A 27,421-nucleotide genomic window follows, 5' to 3' on the forward strand; every position below is an offset into this window, starting at 1 on the left:
AGTATGGTCCGGGAAACCAGACATTTATGGGTGGGAAATTTACCCGAAAATGTACGAGAGGAGAAAATTATTGAGCACTTCAAGCGGTGAGTAGGAGCACCATGGAGAGATGTGTGTGTGTGTTGTGGGTTTTTTTAAATTTTTTTTTTTATGTAATGTAACGACGAGTGCACGACCAGCATCTCCCTGCCTCTGTTGTGTCACATTTTAGTGAAGTCGAGATGAAGCAGGAGGTTCCCCTGTAGCAAAGTCCCATTTGGCAACTGTGCTGTCAGCTCTCCGTGGGCAGCATTGTGTGTGCTGCATTTGAGCGGAGAGGAAAAAACAAAAACGGCTTGCACGCCTCGGCCAGCCAGCTCGCGAACATATGGTTTTGCCATTCTGCCACGGTCACCAACTTATTGTTCAACTGATAACTTAACGCGTGCCTTCTTGTCGGGTGATTGCACATTTCTACCAGGTAGTGACTTACAGCCAGTCCACCTTTGGTCCCCGACCGGCACGAGGAAAGCACCGTTTCCCTTGCGTGGATATTAGAGGCACACAATCAGTGTAAACAAACTTCAACCTACCTGGAGAGCTGCTGGTGTTGTGCGAGCAATGCCTTTACCAGCCTGCATCTCTGTCAGACAACATTAAGCCTGTCGCCGTGCGTTTCTGGTGTCTGAGTGAGGTTCTGGTGTTTCACTTGACTCCGCGAGTTGGTCAGGTCAATGCTTCCAATCAGATCTCTGCACAGAGTGTGTTTAATTGGCATACTGTGCACTCGTCCATTAAATGCACCGTAGCCGACTTTAAATACTGATTTTTACCTCCTAAATATTAACACAAATTTTTTGGGGAAAAAACAATAACAAATAAACAAACAAACAAACAAAAACCCTCAAAGGTGACGCGACATCACGCCGCCATCCACGCTGCTGCAGCATTGTTGCACACCGGCTGTGATTGAACGGGCTGCCGTGCAACGTTGAACCTCTGTAGCAGCCTACTTGTGTTTACTTTGTGCGTCCATGAGCGCAGAAAATGGTCGACTCTGACACACCGAAGCCGCGCTGTTTCCCGCAGCTGCTGACCTGCACAGCCTGCAGCGGGATCCGAATCAAGCAGAAGCACACTCCGCACATCCATATTTCAATTTAGCCCGCGATATTCCCACTAAGCTGCACTCGTTTATTTTGAGGTGGGGGGGCTGGCTGCTGGAGCAGACCAAGCCCATGCACACTTTATTGGCTTTTTAGCTCTTTGTTGTCTTCACTGGACCGAAAAAAATGTAAATATGTTTGTGTGTGTGTGTGTGTGTGTGTGTGTGTCTCTGTCTGTCACGGCTGTCTGCGCGCTCTCGCCTTTCTCCTCGGCTGTCAAGGAAATAGCTGTCCACCTCTCCCTTCATATGTGCTGGAGACCAGACTGCCACAAAACACTATTCTCTACCTATACATTACACCCCCCTCACCCCCCCCCCCCCCCCACCCCAACTTAGTTGACGTCGCAAAATCGGACGAAAGCCCCAAATATAGTCTATCTAATATTGAGGAGAAAATATAAACGAGACGCAAAACATACCCCCAAAATACGGCCGGATGCAATATATTTGATTATACTAATGTGGTGCTTTTCAGGCTTCTTTTTATTCACGATGGACTGATGCACTGAACGAACCACAAACATGCTTCGTGCCAGTCTGAAGCAGCCTCCCAGGACGCGCTATGATGAGCTACCTATATACTGTTTTATTTACATAATCCCTTGGTATGATGTGCGTAACGTTTTGTTTGGGGGATGGTGACTGGCAGCCTGTTATTGTAAAAGCAGAGGGGAAACGGTGCTGGCGGCTCCTTTTTTTTTTTTTTTTTTTTTTTAGCATGCTACCTCATCCCCAGCGTTAACTCAGAGGTAGTCAGAGTATGCAGGTGCATGACAGCCAAATGTGTGATAGAAGTCATTGAAGATGGGGGACGGCAGAATGAGTAAGCAGTGTGAACAGCTTTTCTAAAATGGCGTCGGGGGCTGTTCAATGTAGGGAACTGGCATGCCAATAAATTTATGGGCACCCTACTGTCTCTGTCAACCAGCAAAAACACACTCCCGCAGGAGAATTATTTCTTTCTCTCCTTTTTTCTTTTGAGCTGGAGTCGGTGCAGAAAGATGATAGTGAGTTTTTTAATCACTTGGACTTGTACGTTTTGTGTAACAGCCTTCCTATCTCTTAAATAAACCATAATTTATTAAGGGATTTACAGCTTGATTACTGGACGCTTGTGTGTGTGTATATATATATATGTATTAGTGTGTGTTTAAAAACTCCATTATACCTTAAGAGGGTATTTTTCAAGAATGGGGGGGTGGGGTAGAGAAGGAATGATGTTCAAAATGTAAAAATACACCATTGTTATGCCCTGTTTTAATTCACAAAATCAAGACATCTTTATAAACAGCTTGGGCTTCTGTGCCTTTCCCAGTGGCTATAGTCTTAAGAGAGCCCGAGGACACGCTAATGTCAGAAATCATATGCATTTATTAACATGCAATGTTCCAAGGTTCAACTCTAGTTGCTGGGTTACTGTTGCCTTGAAGCAGAGAGGAAAGCTAGAGTAACAAAACCACCTTACCTCCCACCCCTTCACCCACACGGAGCTCACACACACGCAAGCCACACACACACATGCGCGCTCTCGCATTGACACAGTGGATTTCTGCAATATGGTATTTGCAAAAGGTGACATCTGTGAAATGACTGATAAATAATTGATGTTTTGAAAGAATTCAAGCAGAACAGCTTGTGTTAGAATCTATAAGCACCAATGCAGCATATTTGAGTTTGCAAACCTGGTGATCACCATGATTTTCCTTTGTTTTGTTTTTTTTTACCCCTCTTAAATCTTAGATATGGACGAGTGGAGAGTGTCAAGGTCCTGCCAAAGCGGGGTTCAGAAGGTGGAGTTGCAGCCTTTGTGGATTTTGTGGACATTAAAAGTGCTCAAAAGGCTCACAATGCTATCAACAAGATGGGGGACAGAGACCTGCGCACTGATTACAATGAACCAGGCACAATTCCTAGTGCAGCGAGGGGGCTGGACGATAGTCTGTCCTTAGGCTCTCGTGGCCGGGATGTATCAGGGTTCACAAGGGCGGCAGGGGGGGCTGTGTATGGGGCCCCCACGTCGCTTCACAGCAGAGATGGACGCTATGAACGCAGACTAGACGGGTAAGTGGACAAAGTTTCTCTGAAGGCAGGGCGAAGCGTGGTTTCTGGTAAACACATTGCCTCCAAGCATCTTTCCACCATCTATTCATTTACTTGTTTGGGGGTTAAAGAGGAGGAAAAGAGTTCATGCACAAGAATGAAATCTTTTAGGGATCCCCTCTAAGGTCCTCAAAGTGTGGCCAGAGCTCCTGGATTCATATTTACAGGTAGACACTGATGTATTCATAAATGAGAGCGTGTGCTTATACACAAGTGTATCTTAAATGAATAGGATGTAGTTTAAGTGGCTGTTGGGGATTATCTTTGTGAGTTTAAACATCTCTTTGAGGTGGATGTATCAGTTGCGGCAAACACGGGGCAAAGATTGGATATCGTAAAATTTCCCAGGATTATTGGAGATTGCTGGAGAGAGAAAGAGAGGGAGAAAGAGAGAGAAAGAAAGAGAGAGAGTGGTCCAGCGGCCATCCCTGGGATTCCCCTAATCTGGAGTTACGTACCCTGTTCGATGGATTAATGTCACCAATTTTGCCTCATGTAACAAACCAACCAAGACACCAACACACATTACAGGTATAAGACACCATTGTTTGGATTAGTCTGATTTTGTTTTCAGTTATTGTGCTCACCTCACCGAGGTGCTCACGTCTCTCGTGGGTTGGAGTCATGTGGATAACCTACACAGGATATTTATTCCCTACTGTTGGATTAACACTGGCCAGACACATGAAGAATAAGCTATCATGCTAAAGGTATGGGTTGCTTTCTCTGTTTTTTTTTCTTTTTTGTTTATGGTTTTATTTGGGATTATATCTAATCAGGGCATTACAAATTGAGTGCTGGGAGACCTCTACTGGGAATCCAACTCAGTAGAGACAACAAAAACAAGTGAGCAAAAGACTTTTTTTCCTTTTTTTTTTTTTGCCTGCCTTATTTTTGTGGAGATTATTTTTTACTCTGCAATGACTGAGATTTGCTGAGGATCAGCAAGGACTTTGTTTGGATCATACAAATCAAAGAAACATGCTGGAAATGTGACTGGAGAGATGAGCAACCTTTCCAATGGAGATAACCTGCTGCATGTTTGTGGATTACTGCCTCCTTTCTAAACGTGGAACTATATAACTAAACTGTGGATACAATTACTGAATTGCATAGAATCAGAGAACTAAGTTGCACCTGTGAACCACACTTCCCATGGACTCAGCCCAGGTTTGGACTACACACAACCTCTTCTGCTTGTGAAAGAGATGATGGACAGACAACAGACACGGACATCCATGAGGTTCAGAACTGTTTCTTATCTTCTCCACCCTTTGGATGAATGCAATGCTACTGTGAACATTAATCTGGATTACTTTACAAGACATCTTCACTCCTAACCTGCCTGGGTCAGATTTTCCTCCCCATACAAGGAATTTGACTCCTTCATTGGCCGTGCGCAGTGTTACCAAAGTGGATGTTCGAGACTTCGGGGAAAAAAAGGTGCAAGACTTTATTTTTCACTTTTCTTGATGCTGTTGAGGAATCGGTGACCAATTTACCGAAGATGGGCCTCTGGATTTTTTGTTATTTCACTTTGACCCGAGTGCAACGCTTCTTTTCCCACCATAAGTTTGGATGGATATATGAACTCTGACATTTTCCAGCGTCCAAAACAGCCTAACTTGGATCTGTGAAAGTTTGTTTTCATCATTTTAACTAAAAGAGACACTCCAGTTTGTCTGTTGACATGAGGTTCCCCACCATGAAGATGAGGATTATGCTTTGAAACGTGAACATTTGTGCTTCGGTTTTTTTTTTCCCTCCACCACTCAACGTTTTTGCCCATTTTTTGCTCACAAAGTTCTATCTCCCTAAATTGTATTTGGAATTATAGGTCAAGTTACCACTCTCTCAAAAGGTTGGTATGTCCTGCCCTGTGTATTTTAGCTGTCCTCTCTAACCCCCTAGTTTGAACCCCTGTCTCTCTCCATTTTCCCCACTAACCAAAATAGCTGACGCCTAAACTTTTATTACAACCTGAATGTCTGTATTCAGAAGTTTGTAACTCACCTCGTATTGTTTTCCTTTCTCTTCCTCTCACCTGACCCCACCCTCAGCTCCTGCCCCTCTGCTCTCCTCTGTTTAATAGTTTCATAATGCAGCTGCAGACGAATGAAAACGTTCCTTTTTAGATGTATAACACTGACTTAATTTAAAAATAAAAAGAAGTATTGAGCCAGTTGATCTTTTAAAAAGCCTTTTAAAGGAAAATGAAAAGATTTCACTTTCCCACATTTGTAATTTATGCGGAGAAAATGAATGGCAGTGATGTGCTTCAGGGCTGGCATTCAACGATTAGAGTCAGACTTGAAAGTAAGGGCACGTTTTAGTCTAAATGCAAAATAAATTAATGAAATAAGTTTTTTTTTTTCCTTATTTACTTTAAAACGATGATGTGGAATGAAATTTTGAAAATAATATCTCATATTGCTCAGTTATAAGAATTTCACCAAGGTTAAACTTGAACATTTCTATCACTATTCTTAACCATTTATTTAGTTTATTAACAGAATTTTAGATTTTCGCTGGATATTAAATTTTTCTCAATACATTTCACATGAAAATGTCTTTGATTTTTTTTTTGTCGGACAAAACTAGATTTAAGATGTAGATGAGGTGGAAGAAATATGTCGAAAAAGTGATTGTTTCGTTAAAAATAAATCTGAATATTCAGATCTGTGATAAATATAGAATTAACAGTTTGATCTTGAGTGTCTTCTTCACTGCAACTGCAGATTTCTTATCCTTTTTAGGGGAAGGAAATTGAATAGAAATACTGTTAAACCAGTCCCTGCAGACTGAAACCACAAACTGCAGAGAAGATTGCATCCATTTTGAATTATTTTTGTTGCACTCGTACTCTGTTTCCGTTTGTTTTTATTGTAAGATTTATGGCTAGTTTATGATTTATTGTTCCCTAGTGTTTACACAGGGGTAGCTATCCCTTTTGTTCCAGGTTCTCTTATAGGGCAGCAGGTAATGTTGCAAGTCATCAAGCACGACTCATCCATTTGCAATACTGGGCTCACTAAATTGTCAGTTTGATGGATTACATTGATTTGGAATCCAATTACTCAATTACCACAAACCAAACACTCTGACTTTGTTTGATTTGGTTTATTTCCAGATTTCCTTTCAGTTTGGTTTGCGAAGACAGTGCTTTGCTTTATTATCACAAAATAGTATTAGGAAATCCAAGTTCCATAGTTTGTGCTTTAGCCTTGTCAGGACAACTCAGTTAATCAGTTTGTGTACGTAGCGAAAACGCATTTAGCCATGAATCTGCATGTATCCGTACGACTGAGTCTACGTATATATATAGGACACCTTTTTTTCACGCCGCTGGAATGCATCCTCATGACTATGCTGCTCACGTAATCCCAAAAACAGTTGATGTGCTCAGCATGCACCAGAGTTGACTAATAATCACACACTGATGGAAATTTGGCCAAAAAAAGGTCTAACTGAATTATTTTTTAAGCTCTATGAATAATGTAGAAGCCGATGTGTGTAAAGTTGAATTGAAGGGTATCTGTTGAGCAGTGAGCCTGCGCCACCAAATTAGCATTTTTGGAGAGCATCTGGGGGTCAAGGTAATCCATCAATTTCACAGCACACATCCTTATGCCATAGATGTTATTCATGAATCCAGCACACAGAGGATTGAATCAAATAAGCTGAAACAGATTTTGCCCCCAACCCGTTGTACTTTCTGTATAGTGCAGGGACAAGACATGGCGCTTTTCTTCTAAACCAATTTAGCATCAACGTTCGGGGCAGTATGTAAAGCCTGCAAAAAAATGTTTTGGCTTTATACCCCATGACAAGAGCGTTTGGTGGAAAAAGCCACAGAGAACAAAGGGTTTTTTTACAAAAAGGTTTTGGTTTTAGTACAGAGGCTTAGAGGGTCCTCTAGAGAAGTCCTCTCAATTTTGGCAGTAAAAAGTAGGTGTTAGGTGTAAAGGCTAATTTGAGGATTTTTAAGAAAGTCGTCTAAGCCATCATTTACCAAATCGCTTTTCAGGACCTCGTAGGGAACCAGTGGCGCAGAGGAAGATGATTATGTGATATATCTTCAGAGAACTGGCAGCAGCCCTCTTTAGCACACATTTTCGTCAGATGCAGGCAGCTCATTTCAGTGCAGTTTTGAGTGAACGAAATTGAAATGGATCGATACATATCCGCTGATGTTTGCTTTGAATCACCCTGAATAGATTTTGATTATACATTTAAAAAATTTTTATTTGCCAGGTTTCTATATAACTGATTGACAAAACCCTTCGTCCAAAACAACTAGCGGAACATTTTAAAGGAGAAAAGCCATATGTTATAGCTGTAACAACACAAAAAAGCTACAAACTCACAAGGAAGCAATGACCAACTTTTGCATTTGAAATTTAAAATAGAATGCATTTCACTGACATTTATATTTATACGAAATGTAAGTGTAAAAAGATTCTAACCACAGACTGTCTGAAGTTTCCCCTGTTACAAATGTATTTGGTCTTTTACTTCTTCATGTAAACAGTTAAGCAGCAAGTAGGTATTAATAACATAGGCTTCTTAAAGAAGAATACATTTCTAAGTGATTTAAAGATATAAACGATTTAGGTGCTTTCAGTAGTTCAGTAGGAAAATTGTATTAAATCTCTCCAGGGAATAAGCTTCAGTCTCCGACAGCCCTGAACAGGATAAAGCAGATATGAGGACTGATGGATCCACCAAGGGAATAAGCTGGAATTTCATTCCTTTTTTCTCATATATGTTATAATGCTCATTACTCTGTAAGGAGGTGGAACATCTAATTCGGTTGAAATTTAAGCTGTGATTACACTGAACACATAGCATGTGCAGAGCGACTGCTGCAGTTACACTTGCACTGTAATCAATAAAGCCGTGTACGGCAGGCGTGAGAGCAGCCCGAGACCCGCTCTGCAAATGTAAAAATAGGTCAGACCTCTGTTTGTATTTTGACACAAGTTGAGTGAGTGTCTTTTTTTTTTTTTAAATACCAGAATACAGACATGATATTTATTTTTCCAGCACCAGCTGCCGGTTGCTCAGGTAATTGTATCCCTTACATAGCCTCCTGCAATCCATAGAATGTAACTTATCAGTGTTGCACAAATTCTGTGAAAATGTAGTGAATTCACATCACTGTGCTGCTCCAAACACTGAAGATCCATCATGCAACAAAAACATGGTTTTGCTTCGTCTTTGACGCACACAATCGTACTCTGTACCTGTGCTGCTAAAAGGATACAGGATTGGTTGGAGTCAAAAAAATGACCCCTTATCGTCGTATCCTAGGCTCCTTTCCTTGACCTCATTGGAAAATGTTGTGGGTTTAAGATGGTAGGAGAAATTCTTAGAGACTTCAGAAAAAACAGCCACGGGGCAATTAGAATTGGACCACACTTACACTAAGCTGTGATGTGGTTCTGCAGCACTAAAACTACACTAAAAGGGCTTTAGACACTTAATCTAATGCATTCTTATCAAACATAAATATCATATTAGTATAATAAGATATAACTGATATTAACAGGTTCATAATTAAGAAAATAACTTTAAAATAGGCTCAAAAGTGGCACATGTTGGCATAAGCCACTCACACTGACCCTCCTGTCATATTTATCCACACAAATCAGTTAGTTAGTAGGATGAAAATAATCAAGCCTTGCTTTGAATTTTGCAGCTGCAGGGAATTGTGGGACGAAATTATCTCCTTTCTTTCATAACAGACGGTCCAGTGTTTCCCATGTTAAGGCAGATAAAGGAAGCACTGAAGCTCCTTTCCTTCAGCATTTAGAAAATTCAAACAGCTCTTATCGCGGCCGCGACTTGAATACTTCCAGGCTGTTTCATTCGGCTGGGAACCTCCTGAGCAAAAATAGATTGGACCCATTCTGTGGTACATGTCCAGTGTGGCCAAATAATTTATTATAGTTGCACCATTCCAGTGTGATTACTGAAAGGAAACATTTTAGCAAACTTAATTAATGATATGTTCTTCATGATTTTGGGATGGATAGTGCAGGTTATTAGAAAAGTTGCAGCATCAAGAGTGTGGGATTTACACATCTTTCATAGAATCAGACTTGGGGTACAAACTGCAGTTTTACAATGTGTCCACTCCAAAATATTGCGTTAAAAAATTTTTTTTTAGAAGCAAGAAGTGTTTAAAAGCATTTTTGTAGAATTTGCAGTACATTATTTAAAAGTTCACTTATTTAGTGCGATTCATGCTTGCTAGTTACTCCCAACGGGAACCTGGCCTATATACTAAATGTTTCTTCAGTAAACCGGAATAATGCCTTCATTTTACATTGGCATATCACAGCAGATCTTCGTTTAGTCCAAAAATCCAAAATGTTCCTCTTTTTTTTTTTACTTGGATGAAAAATGATGAAAAATTTAATGAGCAGTTTTAAGTTTTGTCACTTTAAACCATATTGTGGCCCGTGTTAGAACACCATGGCTAATTTGCTGATTATAATTTGATCTGAACTCAAACAGCAGTAATTGCTGTCCTGTCCCGCTCATTAGGGTGAGTTTTGTAATAAGATTGCTGTAATGACACAGCAGTTGTGTTGCCAAATTAAATTCTGATTGCCATATTCAGAAAGAGGATGTTCAAGTCGGAACAGAATGTCCTTATTAGCACAGTTTCTAATGTACATCTTGCCAAAAGATGCTTTGAAGAATTTTGTTTGTCAGAAGGAACAAGTGATGTCAAATTATAAACAATAGGCTTATTATTAGTCCCATTTAAAAAGCTCAAAAGAAGCTCTTAGATTAATAATTAAAAGCTTCAAAAAGTGGCCTTTCTTATAATTGCTGGATGTTACAAGACCAGCATGACTTGGCAGTCTGTGAAGACACAATCTGTCATTCCTTTATTAAAACTAGTCTTTTGAGCAAGTCTGCTATGTTTTTCAATTAAGCTTAATGAAGTTTTTAATGAAGCTGCACACTTCTGTTCTTTTATTCACCAGGTGTCTGGTGTATATGCTAAAAATGTCCTATTTGTGTGCTATGTTGACTCTTTTTCCAGTATAGTTATAGTTTCCCACCACAGTGAGATCCAAGTATTTCTCAGATGTTTAAATGGAAAAAATTGTCAAAAGAAACCCTTCTAATTTTTAAGATAGAAAAGAAATCTGTTTGGATACAGTAATCATAAAGCTTGTGATAAAATCTCAACGTTTTCAGGAATGCATAAAAGATAGTTGGCTCACAGCATTTCTCATCAGTCACTCTGATGATGACAGAGAAAACTGATGTGTTTAATCTAAAGACTTGATGCTCACGTATCTGAACCAGTAAATCATTTAAAGCCACTTGTAGTTCAGTCTGTAGGGCAGTAAAAAATTCTCTTTTAAGATGCTGAAAACTCTCAAACACTTTGCTCCTTCTTTCCCCGCGTCTAAAAATGACAAACCCGCCAGACGCCTGGTGAATTTTTGTTCACTGTATGATGCCAGCACCTGTCTTAAATGACTCAAGTGTAACAGCAAAGTAATTTGCTGTCTCTTCATGTTCTTTAGGACTGCTGAAAGTCGGGATCGGGCGTATGATCACGGTGCCTATGGACATCACGAGCGTCCTGGTAGCAGCTTCGACCGTCAACGGCACTATGAAACAGACTATTATCGTGATGCAAGGGAGAGGACTCTAAGCACAGCTGGGAGTGGGTCTGGTACCTCCAGTGGAAGCGGTACAGCCGTGTCGTCAGGAGTTGGAACTATAGTAAGCGCGGTTGCTGGAAGCACAGGTGCTAGTGGATCAGCGGGGGCCTCAACAGGAGGAAGTGGAGGATCTACATCCAGCGGGGTTGGCTTCTACCGCTCCCACAGCAGGAGCCCTTGTCACTTTGAGACACCAGAGCCTCGCTATGAGTCTCGTGCCAGAGAACCTTTTGCTTTGGCCAGTGTGGTTCACAGGGACCTTTATCGGGAGGAGCGCGGGCGGCGTGGAGAGCGGTCGTACCGCCACAGCCGTAGCCGGTCTCCACACTCAACACATTCGCGAAATCCCTCTCCTCAGAGACTGGTGAGTCAGGCTACCCGTCCTCCACGCTCCCACAGTGGGTCAGGCTCTCACAGCCGCTCCTCCAGTTCGGACTCAGTCAGCAGCACCAGCAGCAGCACGAGTGGCAGGTGAGTGAAGCTGAATCATGCCATCAACATTTCCTCCCTTGCGCATGGCTGTTGTTTACCTTTGTGCATCCTATTCTGTGGCCCTTTTAGAACCAAACTGACTTGTTTGCATTGAAATCAACTGAGATTTCACATCAGCTGTGGTGGATGCTGTCTTCATAACAATGTAGTTTCTTCAGCATCGTTTTTTTATCAGCTCTACTGGCCCAGTGAAGTTATGCAACAGTTTTTAAGTCGAGATCACATTTTCTGACAAGCTGATACTTGTGCAAGATGTGTACATTTAATTTCCGTCTATGGTTAGCGTGGACTCTTATCTAGAACGAAACATTGCTCAACATACATGAATTGAGAAGCTGCGGTTTGTCTTATCAGACTCAATATTACCTTATATCCCTTAATACTCAGTCATCATGTCAGTCCGTTTTTATTGAAGTAAGATTAATATTTTGGTGATGATTTAACTAAAGCTCATTTTCATAGTTTTTAAGTTCTTAAGAGAAGAAAAAAATATCTAATGTCACGACCAAACGTGGAACATTTGGTTTTCTTTAACTCCAGATATACGTTGTCAGTGTTGTCATACGTATCTTGTATTACCCATAGGGTGCAGCCTCAAGCACCTGCTTGTTGAAAAAAATAATTTTAAAGATGGTGTCTTTTTATGCATGACATCCCCTTTTTCGTGTTGTCACTTTGCCCCTCTGTTATAATCATTAGGGAGTTTTTCAAATGACAGCCATTTTCACAGGGCTGTTGGATGAGTAGTTGCTGGTTGGAGTCATAGTAAAAAAAGAATGACTTTTGTAACTGCTTTAATGACACACTTTTTGTGTTAAGATTGGGTTAAGGTCCACTTTGGAATAAGTCTCCTCTCCCCATGCTTAATTAGTTTATATTCACTGCGTTTGGATGGTGTTTGAGTGTCTCTGGTTACGTTATGTACAGCTGTGGATCAGTCATGTGACTCTTCTGCCACCATAAATGATTAAGCATCTCAAACTCTGTGTGTAATCATGATGTTTTCCTGGCTGTGTTTTGAGTTCAGATGTTACAACCAAATCTAAGGTGTTACAAACAGGGACCATCGGTCTTGTAATGCCATTGACTCCTGTTGGTTTTGTATTTGACTTGCTAATCCAGCCTTTTAGTTTGATGCAGTGTGGCTCTGTTTGTAGTAATGATGGTGGAGAACTCTGTCCATTTAGAATTCTTCCACTAAATATATTTACTTAAGTCCAATTCAGTTGTTTATTTTTTTCCCCCCGACTGCATCACCTTTGGACACAGCTCTGAACGACATGTAGCGACACATGTGGTTTGACGAGGAAGTGCTATAGGGGGGATTTCAGGAGACGGCTGCTATATTTTTCTCACTGCCTACCTCTGTGTATGGGTAATTGCTCCCCCCCTCCGTGAGATCCAGTTGGAACTGGAAATTTCTGGCCAGTGCTGGCTGCCTGCCCACTCCCACAGGCCAGGCTCTGTCAGCGGCACTTCCGGGAGAGTCTGAGCACAGGAGGAGAAAGTGAGAAGGAAACAAACAGCAGAGGGCCTAGAAAGCTGAGACAGACATGGGAATCGTTTGAGAGAGAAGGTGCACGAGGCAGCCATGAATTTGCAATTCATGCAAATCCTTATTTTTGTAAACATTTTTTTCTAATATAGAGTACCAGATGCATCACATAAGTGTCAAATGAGGAGGAAAGAGCCAACAAAAAAGGCACAGAATGAACCATTCCCGTCACATTACATAAGCTTTGATTCTGAAATATGTCGCCTTTTCAAAACCTTTTATAATCTATCCTTTCATCTCTGGGATTTAGACAGAACAATCACTGATTTTGAATCAGTGTTTATAACAATCATTTCACACATATGTTTTTGAGTAATCATAGAATAACTTTGTATGTATTAGCCAATCTGTGAATGTTTTCTCAGGGGTGTAACATGAAGCACTGCACGATAAGAAAAAAATCTTTGTTTATTAAAATCAGTTTGCAGCACATGTTTAGGATCATCTTAATTTCTGTAAAAAAAAAAAAAAATCCTATAGTGTTAGATGAAGGCATTGACAAGACAATAACACTTTCTGTCATACATCTTCAGAGGTAAAATGTGAGGCTCGTTTCCATTTTTAAATTCATGTTCCTCTTTTGCTCCAGTGATTCTAGCAGTAGCTCAAGTGATGACTCTCCAGCACGTTCTGTGCAGTCTGCTGCTGTCCCGGCACCCTCAGCTCTTCCTTTATCCTCTCTTGACAAGGATGAACCACGTAAAAGCTTTGGTATCAAGGTCCAGAATCTTCCTGTACGCTCCACAGGTAAATTTAATGGTGCCAAAAAAGAAAAAAAAAAATGTATTTCTCAAGACCCAAGATTTTGTTTAAGACCCATATTTTGTTTAAACAAATCACTTTAAGTAAAATGTGGAGAAAGTGACATCGCCAATGTTGCATTTGTTATATTTTCTACAGATACAAGCCTAAAGGATGGTTTGTTTCACGAATTCAAAAAACATGGAAAAGTTACATCTGTACAAATCCACGGAGCTTCAGAAGAGCGGTATGGGCTTGTCTTTTTCCGCCAGCAAGAAGACCAAGAGAAAGCCCTCGGAGCATCAAAGGGAAAGCTTTTTTTTGGCATGCAAATTGATGTCACAGCCTGGAATGGCCCAGGTGAGTTTTGATCTTTAATTGTACCACAAATGAATATTGGCAAATCCACATGCTCCTAATTTTCTTAACCTTTTTCTTAACCTTTTGTAACCTTTCAGAGACAGAAAGTGAGAATGAGTTTCGGCCCTTGGATGAGAGGATCGATGAGTTTCATCCAAAGGCCACAAGGACGTTATTCATTGGAAACTTGGAGAAGACAACCACCTACAATGACCTGCTTAATGTCTTTCAACGCTTTGGAGAAATAGTGGTAGGTTAACACTGTTAAGTGGTTGAGAATCTTGCTGTATGCAAAGAGATTACCTTGCTTACAGACAGAACATTTGTTTACACTGTTTTCAAAGGATATCGACATTAAAAAGGTGAATGGAGCCCCACAGTATGCTTTTCTACAATACTGCGACATTGCCAGTGTCTGCAAGGCCATTAAGAAGATGGATGGCGAGTATCTTGGTAACAACAGACTAAAGGTGAGTTGTACGAAGATCTGATTTTAATTCTTACCTTAACAACACTATGCAGTTCTGTCTCTCCTGACTGCTCAGCGTTAATAAAAACTGAAAACTACATGTATGAGATGTTGAAAATGCAAAATAATTGCTAATATTGATTCTTTCTTTTCCAGCTGGGCTTTGGAAAGAGTATGCCTACAACATGCGTTTGGCTGGATGGATTGGCGTCAAACACAACTGAGCAGTTCCTCACACGTCATTTTTGCCGCTATGGACATGTTGTCAAGGTAAGCTTGTGTATTTTCCTCCTCATAGTGGTCAATAGTTTGCTTTTGTCTCCTTCAACTTTCTGTGGCCTGCAGGTTGTGTTTGACCGGATGAAAGGAATGGCCCTTATCCTGTATAACAACATTGAATATGCACAAGCTGCAGTCAAAGACACAAAGGGCTGGAAGATAGGAGGCAGTAAAATTAAGGCAAGTAAAATATAGCTTTCCTTTGAAGTCGTATTGATCTCTCAGTGCTTGATTGGCTGTAAGACTGCAGCTAAATTTTCTGTTTCTCATTTAGGTGGACTTTGCGAATCAGGAAAGTCAGATGGCTTTCTATCGCTCGATGCAGGCGTCTGGGCAGGATATTCGAGACTTTTATGACATACTCTCTGAAAGAAGGTTTGTGTGGTTTTCTTAAAGAAGAATGCTTTTGCCTGCGTGTTGTTTGATACCAAAACTGAAATAATTCGATTTATTCTATAACAGGGATGAGCGACGAACGCAATACGAGTTTCAAGCAGAGAGGCAATATTATGAGAATGTACGAACACCTGGAACATATGGTGAAGATCCACGGCGTAAATACTCTGCGAGAAGTCGAGAGTTCTACGCTGAATGGGACCCATATCAGGGAGATTACTATGATCCACAATACTTTGAGGACCCTCGGGAATATCGGGAATACAGAGCTGACCCTTATGAGCAGGACATTCGCAAATACAGCTATTTGCAACGGGAACGTGAAAGAGAGAGGGAGCGCTTTGAAACGGATCGAGGACGTGATCATGGACGGCGGACCATTGAGCGTAGCCAAAGCCCATCTCACATTTCCACTCGTCGTCCTGCTAGCCCTACGGCATCTCCTTCACTCTCTGAGAGGATACCGAGTGATTCAGATCGGCGAATTTGTTGTCGATCCTCTGAAAGAAGTGGTAGCTGCAGTTCAATATCCCCGCCCAGGTTCGAGAAAATGGAGAAGGCTCGATCTGAGAGATATAATAAAACTGAAAAACTTGAGAAGGATCGAGTTTTTGATCTTGAAAGGGGGAATTTGGTTGAAAAGGAAAAGAGAACTGGGCGAAAAGATCGAGGTGAAAAAGACAAAAGTGAAAAACAGAGGCTTAAGAAGCTCAAGGTCACATCACCCATTTCCCAGACATGTGAGACAGAACCTGAGCTTGAAAGAGATTTGAGCCCTGAGTCTGCACTACGAAGCAAGACCGGAAAAATCTTAAAGGAAAGCTCGAGCAAAGGAAGGTTAGACCTTCTCCCATGTGTGGTGCAGTTAACACGTGTTAAAGAAAAAGAAGGAAAATTGATTGGTCATGCTGTACAGGAAAAACAAATACAGAGAGGTGGGAGTGACAGTCCTAGATTGGCATCACCTACAGCTGACCAGAGGAGTCCTTCATTCCGCTCAGAGTCATCAAAAGTTGATGTCTCTAAGCATGGGAAAGTGCCCAGAGACAAAAATCTGCACAGCCTGGTGGAAGTTGCTGACAAGGACAGTAAAATCAAATCCAAAAAACATGGAAAATCTGAAATTGGATTTGACAATATTATTTCTGTGGATATTGACCGTTTAGCTGCAAGGAAAAGGCGTTTTGAAGACTCTGGGAGAATCGATCGACAAAAGAGAACGAGTGAAGAGGACCCTGGTCGACCTGGACTTTACAAACTGTGGAACAATGCAAAAGAGACTGACTTGGAGAAGAACCTTTTGATACGAGGAATGCATAAAAAGGAGCATTATAAGGATAAATGTGTCCGGATGGCTTCAGCTAACAGTCCTAAAGATGGACGGGACAGTGAAAGCAACCCTGTAGGACTTCCTCTGGAGAGCCAGTCTCATCTCAGGGAGCTGCATGATGACTCTGTGGAGCAGATAGGCTCTCCCTACCTTAAAATGGATTTAGAGGGCTCAAAAAGTGAAAACAGTTCCACTCACACAAAGATATCAGATGACGGCAGTCTTGATTTGGATGAATTAAAAGAACAAAAACTGCTTTTGTCTGAAAATGAACAAGGGAGAGCAAAGTGCAGAGACTCTGATGGAGATGATCAATTTGTGAACATTGACCAGACTAATATTTGCACAAAACGAATTGAACAGAGTCAATGGCTGCGATCCAAACTTGGTGATCCTGATAAGTTAACCAAGTTTGAAAAGTCACCCAACAATGAGACATTTGATTTTGAGAAGGACTTCATCATGCATGATGTTGGGAAATCAATTCAGGACATTTCCAATGATGACTTCTCCTCTAGTAAACGAAAGAAATTTGAGAATTTTGACTTTGAAATACTCAAAGTGAAACGAGAGTGCAACTTTACAAGTTCTCAGAAGTTGAATGAAGACATATACAATATACCACCTTCTATAGGAGCTGCTCAGTTTTCTGAAAATGAGGAGGATGAAACTGCCCAGATCTCTTTGTCAGTTACAAAGAAAGAAAGAAAATCTCCTCCAGCACCAGATAAATTTTCCCACACAGAATCGTTGAAGAACAGTTTTGGCCTTACAGCCAGACATTTTCAGTCTTCTGACAATGAGCTCTCAAAGCTCAAAACATCCTTGCTTGGATGTGATGATGAATTAATGCAACATTGGGAAAGACGGATGAAATCTGATTCTCTGAGAATGGAAATGACATTCCCAAGTGATATTTCTAAACGAGAAAGCATCCACAAGCGCATTAGCCAGGATTTGGAACCTGGAGAAGTGCAGTCGGATTCTGATGATGATGGAGAAAGTAAGCACATCTCTCCTAAGTCAAGTAGTTCCTTGTCTTACATCCTCAGGGATCGCGACGAGAGGATCACCGATATCAAGCTTTTAGGCTCCTTGGAGAAAAATAAGTTTTACTCATTTGCTTTAGATAAAACAATAACTCCTGATACAAAAGCACTCCTTGAAAGAGCTAAAACTTTGTATTCCTCAAGGGAAGATAATTGGTCTTTTCTTCCCTCACGCTTTCCAGTCTCCCACAGCTGTTCGGATAAGGACAAGGCAGAGCTAGCACCGCGACCTATTCCTTCTTGGTATATGAAAAAGAAAAAGATCCGTACTGACTCTGATGAAAAGCCGCATGATAAAAAGGAGGAACTCAAGCCACAAGACCAAGAGCGTCAGGAATTATTTGCCTCTCGTTTCCTACACAGCTCAATTTTTGAACAGGATTCCCGGCGATTGCAGCGCCTCGAACGGAAAGACCATGATTTTGAAAATGGAAGTAGCAGGCCTTTTACCAAGCTTGGTGCCTCTGAGCCACATTCTGAATCTGGAGGAGCTGACATCCCACAAGAGCCCATAGTGCTTTTCCATAGTAGGTTTTTGGAGCTTCAGCAACAAAAAGACAAGGAGCATCTCTCACATGATGCTGAGAATGACTCAGTAGTGATGGAGATTAAAAAGGATGAAGTTCAGTATTGTGATAATGTCATGTCGGATAAGGAATCTGAGCCAACACTTAAGGCTAACGACAAATTGGCCAGCCCCCCATCAACCTTGCCAGTTTCACCATCTGTTTCTTCCCCCAAAGAAGCATCTCCATCCGAAAAGAAGGAAGTTTTGACTCCATCCTTAGATCAACCTGTGTCATTTGTCAAAGACGAAAAAGAGGAGCCAGTTCTGGAAATGTCCCCATCCTATTCTCTTCCTGTGGAAGACTCAAAATCAGCTGCTCCTAAACTAAACATTACACCTACACTTACAATTTCAGAACCAGAAGATGAAACAGAAACAAAAGTCGAGTTAATTGAACCCAAAATAAAATGTGGTGACAGTTTGGCGGTGGAACATAATCCTGTTGTGGAAGATAAGCCTCCCACTCCTGGTGGTTCCCTAAGTGCCTTTGAGAGACAGCCTGCGGAATTTGCTTACTCTGATTGCCCAAAAGTAGAAGAAAAATTAGAGATGATGAAGACAGAGTCTGAAATTGAAAATGAGGAAACAAAACACTTTGAGGAATCTCAGAAAAATGAGACAGATAGTGAGCCATGTATGCCAGAGCTTGAGGCTGAAATAAAGCCATTACCAAACCGCAGACAGCCTAAGGGTAAAAGGGCAAAACCCCTGTCTGTCCTGCGTACTACACAACCAGCTCAAAATGTCAACACTGAAAAACCGGCAACACGAAAAAGTGAGCGCATTGACAAGGAAAAACTCAAAAGGGCTTCATCTCCTCGAGCAGAAGCACCTAAAATAACATTTGAATCTAAAACCACATCCAAGTCACCAATTCATGCGTCCGATTCAGAGCAAAACCTCGAGTCAAGTTTGATTCTTGGGAGAACACGCCGGAGGAATGTAAGGTCAGTCTACGCTACGTTACATGAAGATGAGCAAGCTGCTAAAGATGTAGCAGAGTCATCACGCTGCATGCGAAAACGTGGTGCTGATAAAGAACCAGTGCAGCAAGATGTTCAAGTTCCTACTAATGCCAGACGAGGACGCCCTCCTAAGAGAGGCATTAAACGAGCTGAGGATGTATCACCTCTAAAAGTGGATCAAAAGAAAATATTGGAACTAGATACAGAGGTCAAAGAGACATCAAGTACCGTAGAAGTTGCAAAAGCCTCTGAGGGATGGCGTTCTCCCCGCACACAGAAACTGCAACAAACGCCACTAACTCCATCTACTTCAGTCAACAAGAAAGGAAGTAGAATAGACAAATCCTCTGGAAGTAAGTCAGTGTTAGCTGAACAAGCTAATTCAACAAGTCATGATGAGTCAGAGCTAAACACTAAAGCCGATTCTGAACTGTTTGGAAAGTTGTTAGATAAGGAGGAAAATTCAAGCTCCCCCGTGCACAGAAAAGAAAAAGATTTAAAAGATTCCAGTGGAAAAAATTCTGCTGATGCTGATAATGAAAAGATAGACACCACCTCCTCTGAGAGAAAACAAGAGACTGAAAAGACTATTAAAATGAAAAACCAGAGGCTGAAACGAAATACAAAGCAGGTCACTGAGGACAAATCACACAGTTTAAAAAATCTTGAGATCCGTGTTAGTGTTGATGATGTTAAAGGTTTACTTCGTTCTGAAGACGTTGAACCTGAGACTTTTAAAGCTGCTACTATAACAAAAACCAAGCCAGTAGTACAAGATAACGAGGAAGAACAGATGATAGACTTTCCAAAAGAGTCTGAAGAGTTTGTTTCACAGGAAAAAGAGGACACACTTTCAGAACCTGAACTTCCTGTTGATCCAGCTGCTGTTCTGTTAGCACAACAGATGGAACTAGAGCAGGCAGTAGAAAATATTGCCAAACTTACAGCTGACCAACCTTCTCGACAGTATAAGGAGCCACCCACAGGACAACCTAATGTGTCCACCCCTGTCATAGTGGAACCTGAAGGTGAAGTTGAGGAGGAGAAGCGAGCCATTCCTGCAAGTGAAACTGAACTTGCAGCTGCTATTGATTCCATTACAGCTGAGGAAATCTGTGGAGATGCAGATGGGTTCACAGCTCCTCCTACTTACTCTACTCTTATTCCTACCCCTGAATCTGTAATATCCTCTTCCTCATCTTCCAATGAGATTATGGAACCTGAGACGCATATGGTAATCAATAATATTCTTGCGGGGGACCTAGATGATGATTCCCAGTCACCAAGTCCAAAGGGGTCGGTGGTAGAATCTAAGGCAGCTGATGAACCTATTCTACTTGAAACACCTAAGAAAACAGGTAAAGTTAGAGCCAAAACCCCAAAGAAGTCAAGAAGTCGTAAAGGTGCAGCTAACAGAAAAGGGGATACCGCTGAAGAGGTTTCTCAGTTGGAACCATCCCCTGTCAAGTTACCCGAGTCAATCCCAGATGATCCAGAAACCCTTAAATCAAAAGCAGCTACTGTTACAGCTGGGGACACTGCAGCAGCTTCTGTGGTCACTGCTGTTGCAACTTGTAGGCGTGATGTTACAAGTGCTATAACTGTAGACACACCCAAAGAAGCAGAACAACCGGAGGTTGAACAGCCCGTACCCAAAGAATCTGCATTTCATTCAGACACACGCAACATCTCTGCTAGTAAAAAGCATCCCCTTGCACCAGAGCCATGTACTACTACTTTCAGTCCTGCTCGCTCTCAGCCAGTTACCCAGTTCAGTGTACCCCTCCTGCGACCTGCCAAAATGCCCCTTTCACCTGACTGGCCTCAGAGATCTGAGGAAAGCAGAATCTATGTGGCTCCTTCATGTCATGTCACGGTGGTAACTCCCTCTGTACCTGCATCGACTGCACTTGGAACCCCTTCAGCAAATCCCCCAATGCCCCCTGACACCAAGGCCTCTGATATTGACCTTAGTTCCAGTACTTTAAGAAAAATCCTAATGGAACCCAAATATGTGACAGCATCAAACAGTAATTCTATACCTACGACTAAAATCACAGCTGCACTGTCAGGTCCTTCCCGAATGTCAGAGGGTGAAAATGCCACTGATACAGTGGGCTCAAGACAGTTGCATCTTGAAGAGAGGCCACCATTCTCCCCCCAGCCCGTACATCATAAACCATCTCCACTGACAGAGTCCCAACAAAACTGTGGAGAGAAGACTCAGCATACAGTTATTTCTCCTGCTACCTCAGTGATAAGTCGAATTCCAATGCCTTATGATACAGAAGAAACTCCTCGAATTTCCCTAAGCAACCGAACCATTGGCTTGCCCATTCCTAAGCAGAAGTTTAGATCAAACTCCAATGAGAATAGTCGCTGCCTTGGCATGGATTTAGTTGAGGATGGGACTAGAGGGCGCTCGGTTGTTGAGCCAACTCCCTATCAAACAGGTTCCAGTCCTGGTCTGAGGGTCAACACATCAGAGGGTGTTGTTGTTCTGAGTTATTCTGGTCAGAAAACTGAAGGACCCCATAGAATGAGAGCCAAAATTAGTCAGATTCCTCAAGCTAGCGCTGGTGATATCGAGTTCCAGCAATCTGTGTCCAAATCTCAGATAAAGCAAGACCCACTTATCACATCATCCCAGTCAACTACCCCAAAAGTATCCCAAAGTCCTGCAAGTTATGGGCACACAGGAGTCCTTTTGACAGGCCAGTCCTATAATTCTCAACCTGTCATTTCCAGTACCAAGCAGGAGAGTCTTGGATGTGACAAATCTGAAGCTCCGTATCACACAGGATCTCAGGGGGTGGTAAAGATGTTCCAACCACCAGTCAGTTCTTCTCAAGTCTTGATGTACAACCAAGCTATTATTCAACAGCAGCATGGTAAGAGAGGACTTGTGACAGACCCTGTGCCGAAAAAGATGGACCTAGGCAAAGCTGTTCAGTCTAACCTAAGCCCCGTTATGAGTCCACACCACCCATCATTATCAGGAACACGCATGAGTCCTAGCCCAGGCATGGCAAATGATCGCTCAGCCCTGCACCTCAAGCAAGAACCCCAGTCTCCACGAACAGCTGGTCACTCCCCTTCACCTTTTGTCAAAGCATGTCCACCAATCAGCTCTCCTATTGGAACATCTGTTGTTCTCAGTCATGGGATGCCACCGATGTCTACGTACCACTCTAGTGTGCATCACTCACACTCTGAACAATCCTCTGTGATAATTCAGCCTCACAGTGTCACTCAGTCAATGGCTCATGAAGCCAGATTGAATAACCCACCCATGTCTGGGATAAACTATGGAAGGCGAGGAGATTCCCTCTCTTCTCCACACCCAGGGCCTACACAGCGCTCAAAAACACCGCAGCCTAATGTAATTCGAGATATGGTTTTGCAATCTCATTCAAATCCCCAAGGATCAGTGTCTGGTATTGGTGGCAACAGTGTAAATGAAGAAGAGGCCAGACACTTCAACCAAGCTCTTAGTAGACCTTCCGTTTCCCAATTCCAGTCAGAAGTAATGATGGTTCACAGTGATCACAGAGGGCTTCACCCAAGCATTCGCATGGATCAGTATAGAGACATGCACCAGCGCATACTCATGCACCAGCAACTGGGAGAGCAGGCCACTGTTGAAGCAAGACAGTCACGTAACCCAGAGACTGGAACAACATCTTCAGGCAACATCTCCGGGCCATCAAAAAGTCCTATATTGGGAAAGAACATTGAACTATCATCAAAAGAATCTCTGAAACCACTCGAAGGAAAACTGATCCATCCGACCTCCAATGAAAGTAGAATTCGAGGAGTACATGCATCTAGTCCTGTGATGGTGTCTCCTCACTCCCATGGGGTTCAGCTGATGCATCCTGGAGGGGCAGGCTCCTTTCCTGTGTATCGAGACATGAGGGGCTTTCCGACCCAGTACTCTGGACACAACCTCGGTAACCAAGGCATTACATCTTCACAGGTAACTTTATATGCTTTATTACATGCTCATTTATGCAAATGTTTGTGTCTTTTTTTTTTTTTTAAATCTAGTTTTAGTTATCGTTAAACGTGGTGTCCATTTTCTTATACAGGTCACTCCAGAGCCAGAGCTTGGTAACAGAGGTAAAATGTCTCAGTCACATGGGGGAGGTAGTGACTCCAAGTCTGAGAGCTCCCTTCTTCGCCATGCTACCTCTTCAGACATCTCTCACATTTCCCGAATATCGGGGGACACAGTCTCACCATCATACCAGTCTCCCTTGATGTCCCCCATGGGTCTTGCACACAAGCCAGACCTATCTCTACAAAAAGGCCCTCCAGCATTCCTCCTTGCACCTCCGCCAACAGTGCCCTCATCGAGCTCACAACAGCCACGGCATGATGCCAAGCTGGAGCATTCAGGACATCGGTCCATTGACATGGTCCAGCTTTTGAAGGTAAGAAGATTGATGAGCCAGCAGTGTCATTATACATGGAATTCATTTTCTAGGTGATGCCAAAGAAGGTGAAATGCCTTAAATGCCATTTTCTGTTTTGCTTCTGCAGAAATATCCTATAGTATGGCAAGGCATGTTGGCTCTGAAGAACGACCAGGCTGCTGTCCAGTTGCATTTTGTGTCTGGCAACACCATACTATCCCAGCGCTCCCTGCCGCCTCCAGAGGGAGGTTCTCTTCTTCGTATTGTCCAGAGGATGAGGCTTGAGGCTTCCCAGTTGGAAAGTGTGGCACGCAGAATGACTGTGAGTGTTCTTATTAAGTCCAAAAAGACAGATTTTAAAACGTACGACTCAACATAAAGTTATTGATTTGAACAAAACTTTTTGCACCTAAATTCGTAATGAAATATGATGTGATTATATTGTTTTACATTTAAATGAATAAAATGAATTAAATAGATTTAACTTCTATGGCAGGTGGAAAATGACTACTGTTTGCTTCTGGCCCTACCCTGTGGTCGAGATCAAGACGACGTTCTTGGTCAAACCCAAGCCTTGAAAAGTGGCTTCATCACCTACCTGCAAGCCAAACAGGCAGCTGGCATCATTAACGTGCCCAACCCTGGCTCTAATCAGGTTTGTAGTTATTTAGGTACATACGGTTTTGCCTGTCCTCAAGTTTAGCTGTATGTAATAATGAAATGCCCTGTCATGAAGTTTTGTTGCCCCTCTCATCGTACCCTTTTCATCTCTTGATATACAGCCAGCTTATGTGGTGCAGATTTTCCCACCGTGTGAATTCTCGGAGAGCCACCTTTCACACCTGGCCCCAGACCTTCTCAACAGCATCTCCAGCATTTCCCCTCACCTCATGATTGTTATTGCCTCAGTTTGATTACCTCCATTTTATTTATTTTTTCCTGAACAAAGCCAACACCAGCCCTTTTTGACAGTTTGGAAACTGGAATTGCCTCATATTTTTATGAGTTTGACTTAAAAAAAAAACAAACAAAAAAAAAAAAAAACTATTCTAATTTATCTTGGACTCATCCTTTCTCCTTCACTTCACCAAGTCCTTAAGTCACCCAGTGATGATGAATTCCAAAAACTATACCCTTTTGAAGAGGATACAAAGGGTCGAATGGGGATTTTTGATGATCATTACGGATTTCTCCTCATTTTTTTTGGCCATTTTTGGAGGTGTTGTACACAGCCTTTTGTAGTCATGACATTCATAAAGCTGTGGATGGTGACCTTCCAATGGGATATTTTTTACCTTCATAAAAGTGATTGTGATTTTTTTTGTTTGTTTGTTTTTTAAAAAAAAACATGATGTGAGAAGTCATTGCACTATGTTGAACTATGTACAGATTTGAGTATAAAATGATACATGTTATGGATTTATTCTTGTGATCAGTCATGCTTGTGCTAGAGTAAAGAAATCAATGCCTGGAAAATGATCGAGAATCATTTTAGCCTCATTAGTTATACTGCTTTTGCTCCTTCACCATCAGCGAATTTCTACGTCATTTCCGGACTCTGCTTTCCATCGCATCGTGTTCCCTACCCCAGGAACTCGTGATGGGACGTTAAAGAGTTGTACAGTTTACACTCAATGCCTCAACAGGGGACTATATTAAGAATATTTCATTTTTTTTCTTCATTTTCTTTAAGCCTAAGGGTAATGCGGACAATGCTGAAACTGTAAATATTATAAATATTTAAAGACTGAAACAACGTGGTAAGACCAAGTTAATTATTTTAAAAGACAGATCATGAAATATTTGTTTCTTTATTTCTGTCCTGTTTCTCTTTCTTTTTCTCTATTTGTATTTATTTTTTTTTTCACTATTTTTCTTTGGGCAGGGCAAGAATGTGGAACATTTTGAAGGACATTTGCAAAAACAAAAAAAAAAAAAAGAAACACAAATTGATTTTGTGCCAAAATATCTCCTGCAAATGCTCAACACACGTATGTATGTAAAACTACATTTGATCAGAATCTATTTTCATATGTGACTTTGTATTTTGCCATTCAGAGGGCACGTTCAATTTTAGTTTTATTTCATTTCTTTGTTTTTGGTATTGTTCATCAACATAATGCTGTTACTACAGTGCTTTTTACATGATGAAAACTTATCTTCATTTGAAGGATTTTCTTTTGTACTGAAGGGGTTGCATTTCTGTCAGTGTTTCCGTTTTCATTCCCCCATGTGGTCCTGTACTGCCCCCTGCTGTCTGAAAGCCGTTCTCCTCGTGTATTAAGAATTGCATACTGAAGTCATTTATGCCACTACTTTGTGTCAGGTGTGCCATGGCATGCTTTATTTTCAGATCTTAAAGGGTAAGATGGGATCATAAAGGCAAAGAATGTGACTTATACTTGACATCATGCCGCTAATGGATGTGTCTATCATCTGTGTCCCTCCCTCCTCTCAACTGTCTGCTTGAGCCAAGCTGTAAATACTGATGTCCTTAATCTGTGCTCTTGTGTATTTCCCCCATTACATTTGTCTTTCTTCAGGGTCTTCATTTTTGTTTTGTGCAACAAAACAAAGCAGTCTGAAAAGAGACAGGAGATGAGGTGTATGAAACCGATGCTGAAAGTAAAACCGTGCTCGTCAGTTTTGTGGTGTAAATATTTCCATGACTGCAAGCTGGTTATGTTGAAGGCACTTATAATTTTTGATAAACAAATGACAGAAAAAAACAACCAATCTTTAAACAGTGATTAATATGAAAAATGTCTTTTGATCAATCTTCATTTTGAGTGTATTTTGCTGTTCCTCCATGAGGACATTTTAAACTGTAACATAAATGGTTGTTTAACTTACTTCTGAAGATCATTAAATGGTCCCTAACTCTGTGTTTGGTCTTTTTTTTTTGCTTATTGATTCTGGTTGTATTCTGATGCAAACTGATTAGGAAATATGTCCCTTAAAGCAATCAAGTAATCAACTTTAGCTGTCGTGTCATTGCTCATCACAGACAGGGCTGCAGTCAATTCAGCCGCCAGAAGATGTCAGTATCTGATTAAACTACAAGGCAATGGTTCAAGCTCAGGCTACCAGAGAGAGCAACTGTGATTTCAAATCACCATGAAATGGGATTGTTCTTAAATTGAGCTCCATGTTGACATAGCTAACAATTTGTAAATTGAACATGTCTAATAAATATATGCACCCTCTTTTGCAGAAACCTGGGAGAAAACCCCCCAACTTAAAATCAAGTAAGTTGTTCTTTGCAGTGAGCAAGACTTTGATATTCAGTTCTGTCACATATAGACATGATTACATCCGTCAGCCACACTCAGAAAAGACACCACAGCTTGTTGTCTCACCGTGTCTTCACTTATACTTTTCTTTTGAGAACATAAATGTGTCCACCTGAAGTTCTAAGTAGATGTAGTGAACTCAAATGAGGCCAAAACATTCTACTTGGTAAATTATCTATTTAACAAAACGATTTAGTGTTCTGTATTAAATTCCCACCAACCTAAAAACGTGCATGTCAGGTTAAGTGGTGATTGCAAGTTGACTCTGGCAGTGAGTGTGAACATGCATGCTTGTTTATCTCTGTGATAGACTGGCGACCTGTCCAAGGTGAACCCCATCGCTCGCCCAGCTATAGAAAATGAATGGATGAATGATTAGAAAGCAAGATAAACATTTAAAAAAAAGACCAATTATTAACTAAACTAACTTCTTTCTAAGATTAATGAATAAAATATTTAGAAAGTATACTCAGGTTTGTTGATGAATAATAAATACTTGTATTTCCGAAATTTTCAGGTAAAGTCAGCTTTCCCAGACTTTGTGAAATTAATCATATTGATTAAT

At 41.4% G+C, this 27,421-nt stretch overlaps 1 protein-coding gene across 1 annotated transcript; it reads left to right on the forward strand.

Moving 5' to 3' along the window:
- Positions 1 to 26,448, forward strand: spen (spen family transcriptional repressor). Its single transcript, XM_072366251.1, has 15 exons — positions 1 to 86; positions 2,888 to 3,208; positions 10,801 to 11,412; positions 13,578 to 13,735; positions 13,889 to 14,089; positions 14,188 to 14,339; positions 14,434 to 14,559; positions 14,715 to 14,828; positions 14,904 to 15,017; positions 15,112 to 15,212; positions 15,300 to 23,124; positions 23,237 to 23,581; positions 23,691 to 23,885; positions 24,060 to 24,218; positions 24,346 to 26,448. The coding sequence occupies exons 1-15, from the start codon at positions 4 to 6 to the stop codon at positions 24,475 to 24,477; spliced, it is 10,638 nt and encodes a 3,545-aa protein (XP_072222352.1). The 5' UTR covers positions 1 to 3; the 3' UTR covers positions 24,478 to 26,448.
- Positions 26,449 to 27,421: the final 973 nt, after the last annotated feature.

Source organism: Leuresthes tenuis, unplaced genomic scaffold (assembly GCF_036924035.1).
Source record: "Leuresthes tenuis unplaced genomic scaffold, fLeuTen1.0.hap1 SCAF_16, whole genome shotgun sequence".
Taxonomy (NCBI): domain Eukaryota; kingdom Metazoa; phylum Chordata; class Actinopteri; order Atheriniformes; family Atherinopsidae; genus Leuresthes; species Leuresthes tenuis.

Excerpts from the sequence above, each read along its gene's own strand:
- spen (XM_072366251.1), top strand. The coding sequence starts at position 4 with ATGGTCCGGGAAACCAGACATTTATGGGTGGGAAATTTACCCGAAAAT. Across the intron at positions 11,413-13,577 it reads AGCAGCAGCACGAGTGGCAG|TGATTCTAGCAGTAGCTCAA; the intron begins GTGAGTGAAGCT and ends CTTTTGCTCCAG. Across the intron at positions 23,125-23,236 it reads AAGGCATTACATCTTCACAG|GTCACTCCAGAGCCAGAGCT; the intron begins GTAACTTTATAT and ends TTTCTTATACAG.